This window comes from Selaginella moellendorffii, unplaced genomic scaffold (genome assembly GCF_000143415.4).
Source record: "Selaginella moellendorffii unplaced genomic scaffold, v1.0 SELMOscaffold_117, whole genome shotgun sequence".
Classification (NCBI taxonomy): Eukaryota; Viridiplantae; Streptophyta; class Lycopodiopsida; order Selaginellales; family Selaginellaceae; genus Selaginella; species Selaginella moellendorffii.
This window is the reverse complement of record NW_003314378.1, coordinates 175,627-187,936: the sequence shown is the minus strand read 5'-3', so window position 1 is coordinate 187,936 and position 12,310 is coordinate 175,627. Positions and strand designations below refer to the sequence as shown.

The window sequence follows — 12,310 nt, the reverse complement described above, 5'->3', positions numbered from 1 at the left end:
CTAAAATCCGTTAAAACTTCACTGTTGTAGTTAAAAGGTAGATATATCTATGTTTTGTTTTTACAGCGTGTTCATGTTTGCGGCGAAGCCAAACTTTGACACTGGCGCGGACGAATCTTCCAGTCGTAGCTTAGATTTGTGTCTTTGATACCGTGCGCTCCGGGCTGCGAGAAAAAGAAAGAAGAAAGAGCCAGGAGTTGCTCCTAAGAAACAAGCTTAAACTTACAGGCGAGCTGATGAGGAAGGCCAAAGTTATAGTCGTCTCTTCGCCTCCGGATGACGAAAATGTAGATCAGCGTGGAAAGAACAGCAGCGCCGGCTAGAGCTGTGAGAGCTATGCCAATCTTAGCAGGAGTCGAGAGCTCCTGGTGTTGCCAGAAGGGGCAATCGGGCAGTGCGGGAACTCCGCAGAGATCGTCGTTGGAGGAAATGCTGCAATGATCCGGAGAGAAAGGTAAGTTCGCCAAAAGAAGAGGAACAAATCTATAAGCTCTTTTCTTACTTGAAGAATCCACCACGTACACCGATGGTGTAGAGAGTCAGTGGAACTTGTCCGTTTAGCTCGTTGTTGTTTAGAAGCCTGTTAAAGATTAGGCGAAAGTTTCTAGAGAAAAACGTGTTCTTACACTTTGACAAGTTGCGCTTGGCCCAAGCTTTCTGGAATGCTTCCTGTCAGATCATTCGAAGACAAATCCCTGTCAAAAGTCCAGCACATTAATTTGCCAAGTCAATGAATATAAAACTTACACAGTTTCGAGATTGTCGTTTCCAAGACCGGAGGGAATGCTTCCTCGTAAGTTGTTGTTGCTCATGTTCCTGTGGATCCAAGAAGAATGCATCAAACTCGGGCCTTGAAATGTGTTTCTAGAGCGGAACTCACAAATATCTCAGATGCTTCAGTGAGGTGATTGTGTCGCTGATTGTTCCTTTCAGTCCTTGACCAGACAGGTCCCTGCTCGTGCCTTAAATGAGAAAGAGAAGTAAAACACACAACGTTGAAAACTTACAGACGAGTGATGACGAGGGATTTCCCATCCGGAGCATAATTGCAAGTGACACCTTCCCATGTATCCCAATTAAACGGAGCACAAGGATCGCCATTCCATCCCATTCTCTCAGGAACTCGCAAGCTTTCTTTCAAAGCTAGCATTGCTAGAACTGCAAAAAAAAAAAAAAAAAAACGTTTACAAACATCACGTCCGAAACTTCCTTTAACATACCTTCATCCACGCTTGTTGATAGATCCATAGGGAGGATTGCATAGTTCTCCAATCCATTGAGAATTGGTGTTCCTACTCGCGGCGAGAGCGTCACGTTGAGAGCCGAGCCAGTGAGGTTCTTAAGTACGTGAAACAAGTCATAAGCAGCAAAGCTTCCAGCCTCCTTGTAAACATCCACCTCCGAGAACGCAGCTTCGCTGTTGATGAAGACGTCGAAAACTCTCTGGCCAGAAGCCGTGACCGCCGTATCAATCTCTGCGAAGTGAAACCACAGCATGTAGTCGAGGCTCGTGTCCACCGTGAACATAAACTCGATGCTGCCGGGTGAAGTTAGCGTGTGAGCTGACTGGTAAAGCCGCTGTGGGAAATAGTTTGGAGCAACCTCGGCGTTCTTGATAGGATCATCCGTTCGGAGATAAAAGCTCTCCCCGAAAGTGGTGGCGAGAGTAGCATCCGGTTCCCATGCCCGACCGAGTTTGTCACCCTCGCGGCTCACACCAGCTCCAAAAGCCTTGAGCCCACCAGTGAAACGTCCATAGTTGACAAGGATCACGTCGGTCCCAGTCGCCAGGGAGCTATACGACTGTGGATCAACCGAGACGATCTCCAAGGCCCCTATCACCGGCGAGTCCGTCGCAATGCTGTAGAAGCAAATCTTCACGTCGCCATCGTCGATGAAGGTGTAGAGATCGCTGTAGACACCATTCTTTGCTTCTTCGTCGGACCAAGGATATCTCCAGCTGAAAACCACCGTGCCTTCCACCGAGACGTCGAAGTTTGGGGGCCTGGACTTGCGATCATAGTTCCCGTAGACGAAGAACATCCGGATGGAGTAGCGGCCGTTTGGGAGCTCCACAATGTAGCAATTCTTCTTGCCGGTTGAGGGAGGAAAGTAGCGTAGAGACCACTCGTGGGATCGCCTCAAGTGGTCCGAGGTCGAGACGAGCGCGGCGGTGCTCCCTCCCGTGTAGAATCTGTCCGAGAGCCATTTCTCCTTGAATTCGTTCACGAAAGTTCTTGGCCCGCCGCAGTCGATGCGTAACGAAGTATCTGCAAGAGCGCAAGAGATGAAAATCCAGGAAGAAGACTGGCACGAATCCACGAAGAACAAAGGACTAGGGCGAGAGGAAACATGCATTGGAGAGCAAGCAAGGGATCGATGCTGCTGTCTACTCGAAGAAATCCGAGCTACATTTGCCACTAGCGCGCACAGAAAGGATTTCCAGGAGCACTTACTCTGGGAGATCGTCGCAGCTCGCTGTTGATCGGCCCTCGCCCCGGCCGCGCTCCACAGGAGAATTGCAATGCCGCTAGCTAGACAGAACCAGCACGGATTCGTCCGCCAGGGCGCCGCCATAGCTCTCTCCAGCTGCTCGCATGGATTGAGAGCCAATGCGGGATTTTCTTCCCGTCCGGAGCGTTTCAGTGGAAGCAATTTAGGCTAAACAGGCCACTGAAACGCTCTCGTGAAAGGGACCACGAATATTCGCCCGCCGGCCCAGACGGAATGTTCTCACGCCGTCAAGGCATATTCGCCGATTAAGAAGGTACCCATGCAAAGGGGTTTGTGAATATTTTTTCGAGCTAGGTAGAGATAGCGCGCGCCATCGGAATGGCGACGCAATCCAGCGCCATGGATGGAGAGCCGCCGGCGTCGCAGCAGCAGCAGCAGCAGCAATCGATTCCCAGGAGCTTGTCGCGGCCGCAGCTGGATCTGAGCGGCGCTGCGATTCAAGGATCCACGGAGGATCGAAACCCCAGCATTCTTCTGCCGAATCAAAACGACGACATCAGCCACTTCGCAATCGACATAGGAGGTAGAATTTCTATTCTTTCCTTTCTTTTTCTTCCTTCTTCCCATTCATCGCATCGCCGAGTCAATATTTTGATCGCAGGCTCGCTTATCAAGCTGATATATTTTTCGAGGCATCCCGAGCCTTCTAGCTCCAGAAGATCGGGGGAGCAGCCAAAATCTCCCAGCCTTCGCGGTCACTTCTCTGGCGGGCGGCTTCACTTCGTCAAGTTTGAGACCGGGAAAATCAACGAGTGCCTGGACTTTATCGAGTCAAAGCGGCTTCATTGCTGCAATGATCCATGTAAGCTCTTTCTTTTCTTTTCTTTTTTAATTTCCGCTGTTTCTAAGAAGTGCTGTGTAGTTAGCCGGTCAGAGGAAGGAATCACAATTAAGGTGAGTGACGAGACTTCCTTGTCGTTTGTAATTGCTTTGCGGGTGGTGGATGAAGGCCACGGGTGGCGGGGCATTCAAGTACGCGGACATGTTCAAGGAACGTTTGGGTGTGACACTCGACAAAGAGGACGAGATGGATTGCTTGGTCGCTGGAGCGAATTTCTTACAAAGAGTAAGCTCTCACACCATTTTCGGGAAACGGATCTTTTACCTTTCTTCTTCAAGGCAGGCTATCAGAGACGAGGCATTCACACACTTGGAAGGGAATAAGCAGTTCGTTCAAATTGACCAAAGCGATATGTTCCCGTACCTTCTCGTTAACATCGGATCTGGTGTCAGCATGATCAAGGTGCGGTGCCTTTGTACACAACAAAGTATTTAAAATCGAGGAACAGGTTGATGCAGATGGCCAATTTCAAAGGGTGAGTGGGACAAATGTTGGTGGAGGAACCTTTTGGGGCCTTGGCCGATTGCTAACAGGATGTAAAACGTAAGAGATGCTGTTTTCTGGCCTCCTGTCAATACTCTGTAAATAATGCATTGCAGATTCGACCAGATATTGGAGCTAAGCCAGCAAGGTGATAATAGTGCCATCGATATGCTTGTAGGAGATATCTACGGCGGCCTAGACTACTCGAAGGTATATGCTGCGGTCGTTTCTTAAACTTATAATCTCATGACAGATTGGATTGTCTGCGTCAACAATAGCTTCCAGCTTTGGTAGAGTTATATCTGAAACAAAGAGTCTTTCGGATTACCGTAAAGAGGATATTGCCCTTTCCTTACTTCGAATGATCTCTTACAACATTGGTCAGGTTGTGTACGATGAGGCATTCCGGTTAGTAGGCTTCTGATACTGTTCTTGCAGATTGCTTACTTAAATGCTATTAGATACAAATTGAAACGCATATTTTTTGGAGGCTTTTTTATTCGCGGGCATGCATACACAATGGACACAATGTCATTCGCCATCTCTTTCTGGTATGTTTTCAACACTGCTTGAAATTTTTTAACGTAGATCAACGCACAGGTCGAAAGGTGAAGCGCAGGCAATGTTCTTGAGGCATGAAGGATTTCTTGGCGCGCTAGGTGCATTTTTGAGCTACGACAAACACGGTCTTGCCAACCTGACCGCGCACCAGTTTGTGGAGCGGTTTCCTATGGGTGCTCCATACTCCGGGGGAAATATTCATGGCCCTCTTATTCGGGATCTAAACGAGAAGGTACTCAGCAGATATTTTGTTTCAGTTTTTTAACCGCATTCGAATGTTAGATCACTTGGATGGAAAAGTTTGTACAAAAGGGTGGAGAAATTACTGCCCCAGTACCAACAGGTTATCCAAGCACAACTGGGCTCGGTGGTTTTGAGCGTCCTCTAGGTCGTGCAAGGTCGCTACGTTCTGATTCAAGTGCAGCACTTAACGTTGGTGTCCTTCACCTAATACCTTCTCTTGAACCATTTCCGCTGCTAGCAGATCCGAAAACGTGTGTAAGCAAGCATTAGTTTCTCATCAGCTACATTGACGTTGTTTCCTTTTAGGTACGAGCCTAACACCATTGACTTGGGAGACCTTGATGAGCGAGAGTAAGGAATTAGTAATCATTGTTTTTATTTGGAACTAATAACTTATCTATAATCTTGCAGGTATTGGTTTAACATTCTTTCCGAACAGCTGCCGAACTTGGTTGAAAAGGTATTCACAAAAACTCGCGACCGAGCTTCAGAAAAACTGTTTTTTCAGGCTGTCGCTAGTGAAGGTGGCACCGACAACGCAAAGCGCAGAGGTGACGCTTTTGCACAAGCCTTTCGAGCCCATCTTGCGAGGTAATTGTGGTTTTTTCTACGTAAAACTGTTCAGCTAGGAGTTCAGGTTGAGAGAAGAACCAGCAGCGTATGGGAAGCTCGGCCTTGCAAACCTTCTAGAACTCAGAGAAGAGTGCCTTCGAGAGTTCCACTTCACGGATGCGTATCGAGCAATCAAGCAAAGGTTGGTACTGTCCTCTATTTTGTACTTCAAGTGTCTGTCTCTTATTGCAGGGAAAATGAAGCATCCCTGGCGGTTTTGCCTGACCTCTTTTCGGAGCTTGACACCATGGACACGGTACTAGCCTAAGATTTGTCATGTTCATTCTCATCTATATGCACAGGAGACAAGATTACTTACAATAATAGAAGGCGTCCTCGCTGCTAACATTTTTGACTGGGGTTCTCGAGCCTGCGTAGAGCTCTATCAGAGCGGTACCATTATCGAGATATACCGCATGAGTCGCAACAAAATGCAGCGGCCCTGGAGAGTACTGTTTCTCGCAGTTCCTGTAACAAGAACTTACTTCGCTGTGATCAGGTGGACGACTTTGATGCGTTTCGAAACAGGTGGATGTCAGGAAAACCACACTACAGAGCACTGCTTTTCGTCGACAACTCTGGAGCCGATATCGTCCTGGGGATGCTCCCGTTTGCTCGTGAGCTCCTTAGACGCGGCACAGAGGTATCAACGTTTGTGTCCCGATTCCTTTCGTTCAAGCCAGCTCCTAAGTTTTCTCTCACTCACAGGTTGTCCTGGTTGCGAACACGCTCCCTGCAATCAACGATGTCACTTACATGGAGCTTCCAACGGTGGTAGCAGCAGCAGCCACGGTAAACGTGAAGACTCCATATGTTTAGCGAGTAAGACCACCACTCTCTTTGCATTGCAGCATTGTAGCATTCTTCGAGAGGCCGCCATAGCTGGCGGCGTGCTGCTCAATTCTACTTCTCTCGACGATCGATCTGCGACGACGTCCACAGCTCCCAGGCTCATGGTCGTCCAGAGCGGCTCCGGCAGCCCGTGCCTCGACTTCCGCCAAGTGAGCTCGGAGCTGGCGATACTCGCCGAGGAGGCGGACCTGGTAAAAAACTTTCCATTCTTCCCGAGTCCCTTGGGAAAGCATTGCTGACGAAAGTGACACCAAATAAACAGATTGTTTTGGAAGGCATGGGAAGATCGTTGCACACGAATTATGACGCCCGGTTTACGTGTGAGGCCTTAAAGGTATATATTTTCCTCTTTTTTCTCTCTCTCTCCTCAAAATGTGGTGTGGTAATTTTGTTTTTTACCAGTTAGCTATGGTGAAAAACCAGCGCTTGGCAGAGAAACTCTTCAATGGCGCCATCTACGACTGCATATGCCGCTACGAAGTAGGGCTTAAGGCTTAAGCCGCATCTTTCGAGGAATATTTTGTGCAATTAATTTTAAGACGTTAAAAGGATATTCTGCTAAACCCTAGAATTCATTCTGGGCTATGGCGAGCAAATGGCTACAGCGAACGGTGGTGCTCCCCCCTCACAAGCGCGGCTGCCATCTCGTCACGTCCCAGGTACTCTCCCATCGCTGGATTCTTCCACGCGCTTAGCTCGCCTAGGTCAAATTCCATCTCCTCCCAGATTCTTCGCGACATCGAGGCGGACCTTTCGTCAATCAAGTGTGGCTTGGCACATTTCTTTTGTAAGTCTTTTTACTTTGCCATTCTCTAATTTTAATTTTTTTTCTCGCATCTCTTTGCGTGTTCCTCATTGAGCTTCTTAGGAATCTTTCTTTGTCACGTTCTTACTTACTTCTCCTTATTTTTATTTTTTTTGCTACTTAGTGCAGCACACGAGCGCGTCTCTGACGGTGAATGAGAACTACGATAGCGATGTCCAGGAAGATGTAGAAACGTTTCTAAACAAGACTGTGCCCGAGGTAGCCATGGCCACGTTGTTAGCGATAGTTTTCCCTGTCCCTGATCTCCTTGATTCGGTGGTGGTCCTCGACAGGGTCGTGCCGCTCCATGGAAGCACACAATGGAAGGTACGCTTATTTTTGTCCTCGATTCTTCTGTCGCGGCGGAAAGAAACAACTCACTTTTTCTTTTTCAGGCCCGGATGACATGCCCGCACACATCAAGTCGTCAATGTTTGGCTGCTCGGTCACGTAAGTTTGTTCTGGTTTTTGTCGTGTGAGGGTGTGGATTGTTCTTTGCTCTTATTGCTTGCTCTTTACAGGATCCCGATCACCGATGGGCGATTAAACTTGGGAACTTGGCAGGTAACTTTTGCTCCGAAACTCGCTGCGACTTAACTCTGCTTGCGAAGGGAATCTGGCTGTGCGAGCATCGTGATCGTGGCGGAGCAAGGAAGGTGGTTGTCACCATGAATGGAGCTTGAATCACATTGGTAAATATAAAACGTTCCTTTCGCTTTTTCTCCTCTTCAGCAGTGGCTTGGAGCACGATGTTTAGTTTTCCTTTGACTTGTTGGTCCAGATCTCTTGTGTTTGCTTTGACAGTTCTTTAGTCCGTCCGTAGAGCGCTCCGTGCACTCGAGGACCGGGACCCAGCGGGAAGTTCTTTTCAAAGCCGTACACGAGGCATGAGTATTTTCTTTGTTCACACCTTGTTCTTGGTCCTGACGATCTTTCCTTGCAGCTGCGATGAATGAATCTTTCAAGTATTACGCTCGTCACAAGCCAGAAATTTTCCCGCGAGCTGTGAGGATCGATCGGAAAGTCCAGCCCGAGCCATTCAAAGTCTCTTCTTATCAGAGCTTCGCGGACGACAAGTCAAAGCCCGAAGCTCTTACTGGCATGATGTGTGCCGATGCGAGCATATGCTCGGTCGGAGAAGCTTCTGCAAAGGTAGGTGCTTTGCCTCATTTCATTAAAACTGTGGTTTTATTTTTTACTCCTTTCGTCCATTCCCAGTTGACCGATGCGAATTATAGCCGAGGGGAGGGAAAGGAAATTCTTATTCTTTCTCTGACGAAAGCAGCAACAAAGAGAACGTCTCTCCCTCTCTCTCTGTCTTTCGTTTATATGCCTCAAGCCAGAGAGAGAGAGAGAGAGGAGAGAGAGAAGAGGAGCGGTGATTCGCGACTATTTCTCTAGCAGAGTATCATCAAAGAAGCATGACTCTCGACCCTGGAGAGAATGTACGCAGAGTTTTTCTTTCCTTCTTTCGCCCCTGCCTCAAGCAAAGTCTATGATAACGACGATGATACTCGCGAGCCGAGCGGCATTTGACTAAATTCCGGGCCACACAAGAGCGCGAAATCCGAGCGCTCTCCCTTCTCTTCTTCTTTTCTCTCCCAGTGTTCTCTCATGCTGCAAGTCTTCCAGGCCGGGAGTGTATGACGACGACGAACAAGCGGCAGCAAAGTCTCTTGAGAGGCGGAGACGATCGCAAGGCGAGCAGCAACACCACCATGCCCGGGCGGAGCTCCAGCTTCCACAAGACGGTCACCAAGCTCGTCCTCAAAGGCCTCCAGGAGCTGGCGAGCTTGCGGAGCAGCCGGAGGAGCGGCAGCTACAGCCCACTGAGCGGTGACAAGAGCTCCTACTCAAGAACCGCCGATGTTCCCAGAGGATACCTCGCCGTCTACGTTGGCGAGCAGCACCAGGAGAGGTTCATCGTTCCGACCAATCACCTCCACCATCCCATCTTCAAGGTGCTGCTCAAAAAGTGCGAGGAGAAGTTTGGTTTCTGCCACCAGGGACCGCTGCAAATCCCCTGCCCGGTCGATCTCTTCCACCTCCTCCTCTGGCACATTGAGAACAGCGACGTCGTCCTGGATTCCTCGCAGGCTCAAGAGCTCGTCGATCTCTATGTCGTCAGCCTGGAGAATCTTTAGCAAAGCAACTATATCCTACACGATATTCTTGAAAGCACAATGTAGGCCGCAAACCTCAAGGATTTCTTTCTTTCTCTTGCACTTGTTCATTTAGACAACTCGATTCCGTGAGGGAGCTACTGGTCAAATGCTGCGAAATGTAAGACGTTAGTACGAAGAAGTACAGAAAAGGATATTACAGCCACCTACATGAAGGACGATAGTGCGGACTTGAAAAGGTCGCTAAAGGCCGCTGTAAATGTCGAATCTTCGCTCTTTACTTTAACGCTGGCCTTTCCTGCGCTCGTATGGACCAGGCACTCCACGAGGAAGAAACCTGTCCCAGGCATCCCATCGGCCTTCTGAGCGAAGAAGAAGAACTTGAAAGTCGGGCTCTGGCCACCCGACGCCATGCACTGCACAGATTTTTCTTGCATATGGCGCAGAAGCGGCTGAGTGGTCTTGAGGCTCTGCGCTGAGATTGGATGCTCCTGTTAACAAAAGCACGTCGTCAGCGAACGCCATGTAAGACTGAGTGGTACTTACGAAACTTAGAGCAACAGGAAGCTGTGACCATTTCTTTTGAAACGTGCCAGAGTCGAGAACTGGCTTTGAGCTGAGTACCAATGATGGAGGAGGAGGAGGTGGCGTAGAGATGTTCAGGCCGAGGAGATCATCAATCCCGAATGCCGCAGGAATATTTGAAGCTGACACTGGAGGCACTGAGTCACCTAGTAGCGTTGGAGATGGGGATCGTGGCGCACTGAGTGGTCCATCATCCCCGTTGCTCACGCCACTTTGGCTTTCTTCCTTATCAAACGCACCAAGGAGCAAATCATTGTCGTTTGCGTCCAGTTTTTGTGTCGGCAACACATCGGTTGGCGCTGCTTCATCAGAAAACTCGTACAGTTTTCTATGTTCCTTGTCCAAAAACATGTACGAAGGCTGCAAAAAGTCCACGTTATACATGGTAGAAACTTCAAATAACAACTCACCTCGCGGTAGATGACAGATAGGCTGTTGAATTCATCAAATATTCGATCTCTCATTTCACTGTTTTGGATATCTGCAAAATCAGAGACTGCCTTCTTTGGTGGATTGACTATTGACTCCGCAGTTTGAACCCCTTGTTGAAGAAGCCTATAATAGAACAGACCCCTGTCGTGGACGTCCTGGCAAAGATTAACAAGCAATTATCAATTAAATAACGGATTAAGAAGAAAAGTACCTGATCAGGATCGTCAACCGCTGCTGCTAATGCAGCTCCAAGAAGCTTTTGGCTTTCAGGTGGTCGTTTGAAAAAAATCTTTGCTGCGGCTGTCAGCAACTCCAGACGAACCTGTAAACAATAACTGCTTTTCAGAACTGAAAGACAAACGTAGAGAGCAAGACTAACCTCGGGAGAGTCCTCTTCCAGCCAGTTATCCACAAAACTTTCAAGCACATAAGGTGCATCGAGCATATCATGAGAATACTCTCCGAGCATCCATATGAGAGCTGCCTTCGCTTTCGGTTCCTGAATACTTTTGCTACTCACATTTCCAACAACCGCAATGCAGTCATGACTCCATTCTGGGTACTTTCTCACCAAGTCTTTCACTAAGACCTGAAACGAAACCAAAGCGTAAGGGATGTTTTTAAATTGAATAGCCATACCAGTGTTTCCGCAGTAACATAATCCCGTTCCATCTCTAAAAACTGAAGCAGCCGATCAACGATCGCATTGACGTCGCAAAGGTTTAACGCGATTTTTCCCACGGCCCTTATGGCTTCTCGCGTTATTCCAACGTCCACGTTTGCCGCGTACTCGCTAAGCTCTGTCACTGATAATTCAAAAAACAAAGCCTGCATTCAGTGGATCAAATACTTCAACATCAAGAACTAAAGTGTTGGAGGAAAGATGCTCACCAATTTCGTACATGTTGCTCTCGCTCGCAACGGCAGTAAGCATCTCAATTTTCAGCTTTTTCACGTAAGACGGGTCACTATACCGACAGTAAAAATGTTTGTAATCGGATGAGAACAGTATGGGTGCTCTCATTACCAACAAATGGAGATGGCTGAGCACCGCATACGATAACTCTGGGCTACCCGAGCTTATCAAAGTAAGCAGAGGAGCTTTTATCCTTTCGTATACCTGAAGAACCAACCAAACTTAATAAAGCGAACGAAAAACAAACGAACTCACTTGCTGGTGCACGTCGGCCATAGAGATTGTCAGCTGAAGAAAAACTTTGATAGTTGCTAGCACCACCGCACTATTGGAATGCTGCAGCCGATCTTCCAACAGGTTCATGATATCAAATGTCTCATTTGGATCCACCGGAATGTACTTCGACACCATATCAAGCACGAGACATTGAGCCCATTCGGAGAAGTCCTTGATCCTGTATCAAGCACAACAATTAAGAGCAGCAAAGCTTTCAAAACCGGAGCCTTGCCTGTTTAGTAGCGAGAAAACGATTTGCTTGCTATGTAGTATCTCCCGATCTTTGTTTGCACGGTCATTGTTGGTTCTCTCCAGAACCAAAATCTCTTGCAGCGCACACAGACAGTTCGCGACCACCTAAAGGTAACAAAGTGAGTAAACAAGATATCAAGAAAGAAAGAAAGAAAAGAAAAAAGGAAGAACTACTCACGAACCTGAGCATCGGGATCCTGAGAAAGCATGCTCTTCAATGTAGCCACGAAATCATTCTCAATGCAAGCAGTAGGAGCAATGTGGTAGAGCTTGAGCACTCCCATCGCAGCTACCTGTCTCACGTAACCATTGTTATCCTTGAGAGCCTTCCTGAGAGACCCGACCAAGTACTCCACGAAATTCATCACCCTCAAGGAGCACAAGCTTCGCAGCGCCAGGCCCCGGATCATCGGATCATCGTCCTGGCAATCCCGCTGGAGGAAATTTATGGTGAGCAGCGCTAGATCTGGATGGACCTTGGCGTAATTCCCGACATAGAGGTAGCACATCTTCTTGACGACGAGATCCGATGTCGCGGAGCACATCACCATCTCGCTGAAGAGCGACGAGACATCGATGCCGATGGTCATGTAGGAGATTACCTTCTTGTAGAGCTCGCGCTTCACCTCCTCGACGCCGGGCGCCCGGCTACCCGCGAGCTGCCGGAGCTGGGATTTAAGCTCCGCGATCTCGCCCTTGCGATGGCCACTGTCGGCATTCATCCTTCCTTCCCCCCAGAAAGACCTAAACTCTCTCATTTACTTCCTTACACCAAGAATCCGATAATTTCTTTCAGGTAGAAAACTTAATAACAA

General features: G+C 48.3%; 6 protein-coding genes across 6 annotated transcripts; 4 read left to right on the top strand and 2 right to left on the bottom strand.

Moving 5' to 3' along the window:
- Positions 1-6: 6 nt before the first annotated feature.
- LOC9635809 (receptor-like protein 4) lies at positions 7-2,661 on the bottom strand. Its single transcript, XM_002991192.2, has 9 exons — positions 2,457-2,661; positions 1,221-2,270; positions 1,008-1,158; positions 881-952; positions 748-816; positions 627-695; positions 503-580; positions 227-432; positions 7-164 (listed from the first exon to the last, which is right to left on the bottom strand). The coding sequence occupies exons 1-9, from the start codon at positions 2,575-2,577 to the stop codon at positions 61-63; spliced, it is 1,920 nt and encodes a 639-aa protein (XP_002991238.2). The 5' UTR covers positions 2,578-2,661; the 3' UTR covers positions 7-60.
- Positions 2,662-2,793: 132 nt separating this feature from the next.
- On the top strand, positions 2,794-6,669 carry LOC9635808 (pantothenate kinase 2). Its single transcript, XM_002991224.2, has 22 exons — positions 2,794-3,037; positions 3,116-3,316; positions 3,377-3,408; positions 3,464-3,580; positions 3,638-3,757; positions 3,804-3,898; positions 3,955-4,048; positions 4,092-4,223; positions 4,277-4,389; positions 4,439-4,631; positions 4,682-4,893; positions 4,949-4,993; positions 5,054-5,102; positions 5,151-5,233; positions 5,280-5,396; positions 5,447-5,510; positions 5,557-5,703; positions 5,754-5,897; positions 5,963-6,046; positions 6,106-6,297; positions 6,369-6,440; positions 6,509-6,669. The coding sequence occupies exons 1-22, from the start codon at positions 2,833-2,835 to the stop codon at positions 6,602-6,604; spliced, it is 2,607 nt and encodes an 868-aa protein (XP_002991270.2). The 5' UTR covers positions 2,794-2,832; the 3' UTR covers positions 6,605-6,669.
- Positions 6,670-6,683: 14 nt separating this feature from the next.
- On the top strand, positions 6,684-7,631 carry LOC9635807 (UPF0047 protein YjbQ). The gene is made up of 7 exons (XM_002991223.2): positions 6,684-6,765; positions 6,833-6,893; positions 7,036-7,130; positions 7,205-7,238; positions 7,307-7,361; positions 7,433-7,475; positions 7,523-7,631. The coding sequence occupies exons 1-7, from the start codon at positions 6,691-6,693 to the stop codon at positions 7,592-7,594; spliced, it is 435 nt and encodes a 144-aa protein (XP_002991269.1). The 5' UTR covers positions 6,684-6,690; the 3' UTR covers positions 7,595-7,631.
- Positions 7,632-7,716: 85 nt separating this feature from the next.
- Positions 7,717-8,376, top strand: LOC112342743. Its single transcript, XM_024665019.1, has 3 exons — positions 7,717-7,796; positions 7,855-8,063; positions 8,130-8,376. The coding sequence occupies exons 2-3, from the start codon at positions 7,860-7,862 to the stop codon at positions 8,310-8,312; spliced, it is 387 nt and encodes a 128-aa protein (XP_024520787.1). The 5' UTR covers positions 7,717-7,796; positions 7,855-7,859; the 3' UTR covers positions 8,313-8,376.
- A 164-nt stretch (positions 8,377-8,540) lies between these two features.
- Positions 8,541-9,136, top strand: LOC9635475 (auxin-responsive protein SAUR40). The gene has a single exon (XM_002991222.2). It carries the CDS (start codon positions 8,555-8,557, stop codon positions 9,053-9,055), a length of 501 nt encoding a protein of 166 aa, XP_002991268.2. The 5' UTR covers positions 8,541-8,554; the 3' UTR covers positions 9,056-9,136.
- LOC9635806 (beta-adaptin-like protein A) lies at positions 9,098-12,239 on the bottom strand. The gene is made up of 11 exons (XM_024665014.1): positions 11,678-12,239; positions 11,476-11,600; positions 11,223-11,421; positions 10,943-11,171; positions 10,691-10,857; positions 10,431-10,640; positions 10,263-10,373; positions 10,030-10,206; positions 9,581-9,979; positions 9,245-9,525; positions 9,098-9,185 (listed from the first exon to the last, which is right to left on the bottom strand). Exons 1-11 carry the CDS (start codon positions 12,215-12,217, stop codon positions 9,179-9,181), a joined length of 2,445 nt encoding a protein of 814 aa, XP_024520782.1. The 5' UTR covers positions 12,218-12,239; the 3' UTR covers positions 9,098-9,178.
- Between the last annotated feature and the right edge of the window lie 71 nt (positions 12,240-12,310).

Bases quoted from the DNA above. Each gene is read 5' to 3' on its own strand.
- LOC9635809 (XM_002991192.2), bottom strand. From the start codon at position 2,577: ATGGCGGCGCCCTGGCGGACGAATCCGTGCTGGTTCTGTCTAGCTAGC. The intron at 2,271-2,456 runs GTAAGTGCTCCT...GCGCTCTTGCAG, and splicing joins AGCTGCGACGATCTCCCAGA to ATACTTCGTTACGCATCGAC. The intron at 696-747 runs GTAAGTTTTATA...GACTTTTGACAG, and splicing joins AACGACAATCTCGAAACTGT to GGATTTGTCTTCGAATGATC.
- LOC9635808 (XM_002991224.2), top strand. From the start codon at position 2,833: ATGGCGACGCAATCCAGCGCCATGGATGGAGAGCCGCCGGCGTCGCAG. The intron at 4,632-4,681 runs GTACTCAGCAGA...TTCGAATGTTAG, and splicing joins TTCGGGATCTAAACGAGAAG to ATCACTTGGATGGAAAAGTT. The intron at 5,103-5,150 runs GTATTCACAAAA...CTGTTTTTTCAG, and splicing joins TGCCGAACTTGGTTGAAAAG to GCTGTCGCTAGTGAAGGTGG.
- LOC9635807 (XM_002991223.2), top strand. From the start codon at position 6,691: ATGGCGAGCAAATGGCTACAGCGAACGGTGGTGCTCCCCCCTCACAAG. The intron at 7,362-7,432 runs GTAAGTTTGTTC...TGCTCTTTACAG, and splicing joins ATGTTTGGCTGCTCGGTCAC to GATCCCGATCACCGATGGGC. The intron at 7,476-7,522 runs GTAACTTTTGCT...CTGCTTGCGAAG, and splicing joins TAAACTTGGGAACTTGGCAG to GGAATCTGGCTGTGCGAGCA.
- LOC112342743 (XM_024665019.1), top strand. From the start codon at position 7,860: ATGAATGAATCTTTCAAGTATTACGCTCGTCACAAGCCAGAAATTTTC. The intron at 8,064-8,129 runs GTAGGTGCTTTG...GTCCATTCCCAG, and splicing joins TCGGAGAAGCTTCTGCAAAG to TTGACCGATGCGAATTATAG.
- LOC9635475 (XM_002991222.2), top strand. From the start codon at position 8,555: ATGACGACGACGAACAAGCGGCAGCAAAGTCTCTTGAGAGGCGGAGAC.
- LOC9635806 (XM_024665014.1), bottom strand. From the start codon at position 12,217: ATGAATGCCGACAGTGGCCATCGCAAGGGCGAGATCGCGGAGCTTAAA. The intron at 11,172-11,222 runs GTGAGTTCGTTT...TTGGTTCTTCAG, and splicing joins TGGCCGACGTGCACCAGCAA to GTATACGAAAGGATAAAAGC. The intron at 9,526-9,580 runs GTAAGTACCACT...TTTTGTTAACAG, and splicing joins TTCCTGTTGCTCTAAGTTTC to GAGCATCCAATCTCAGCGCA.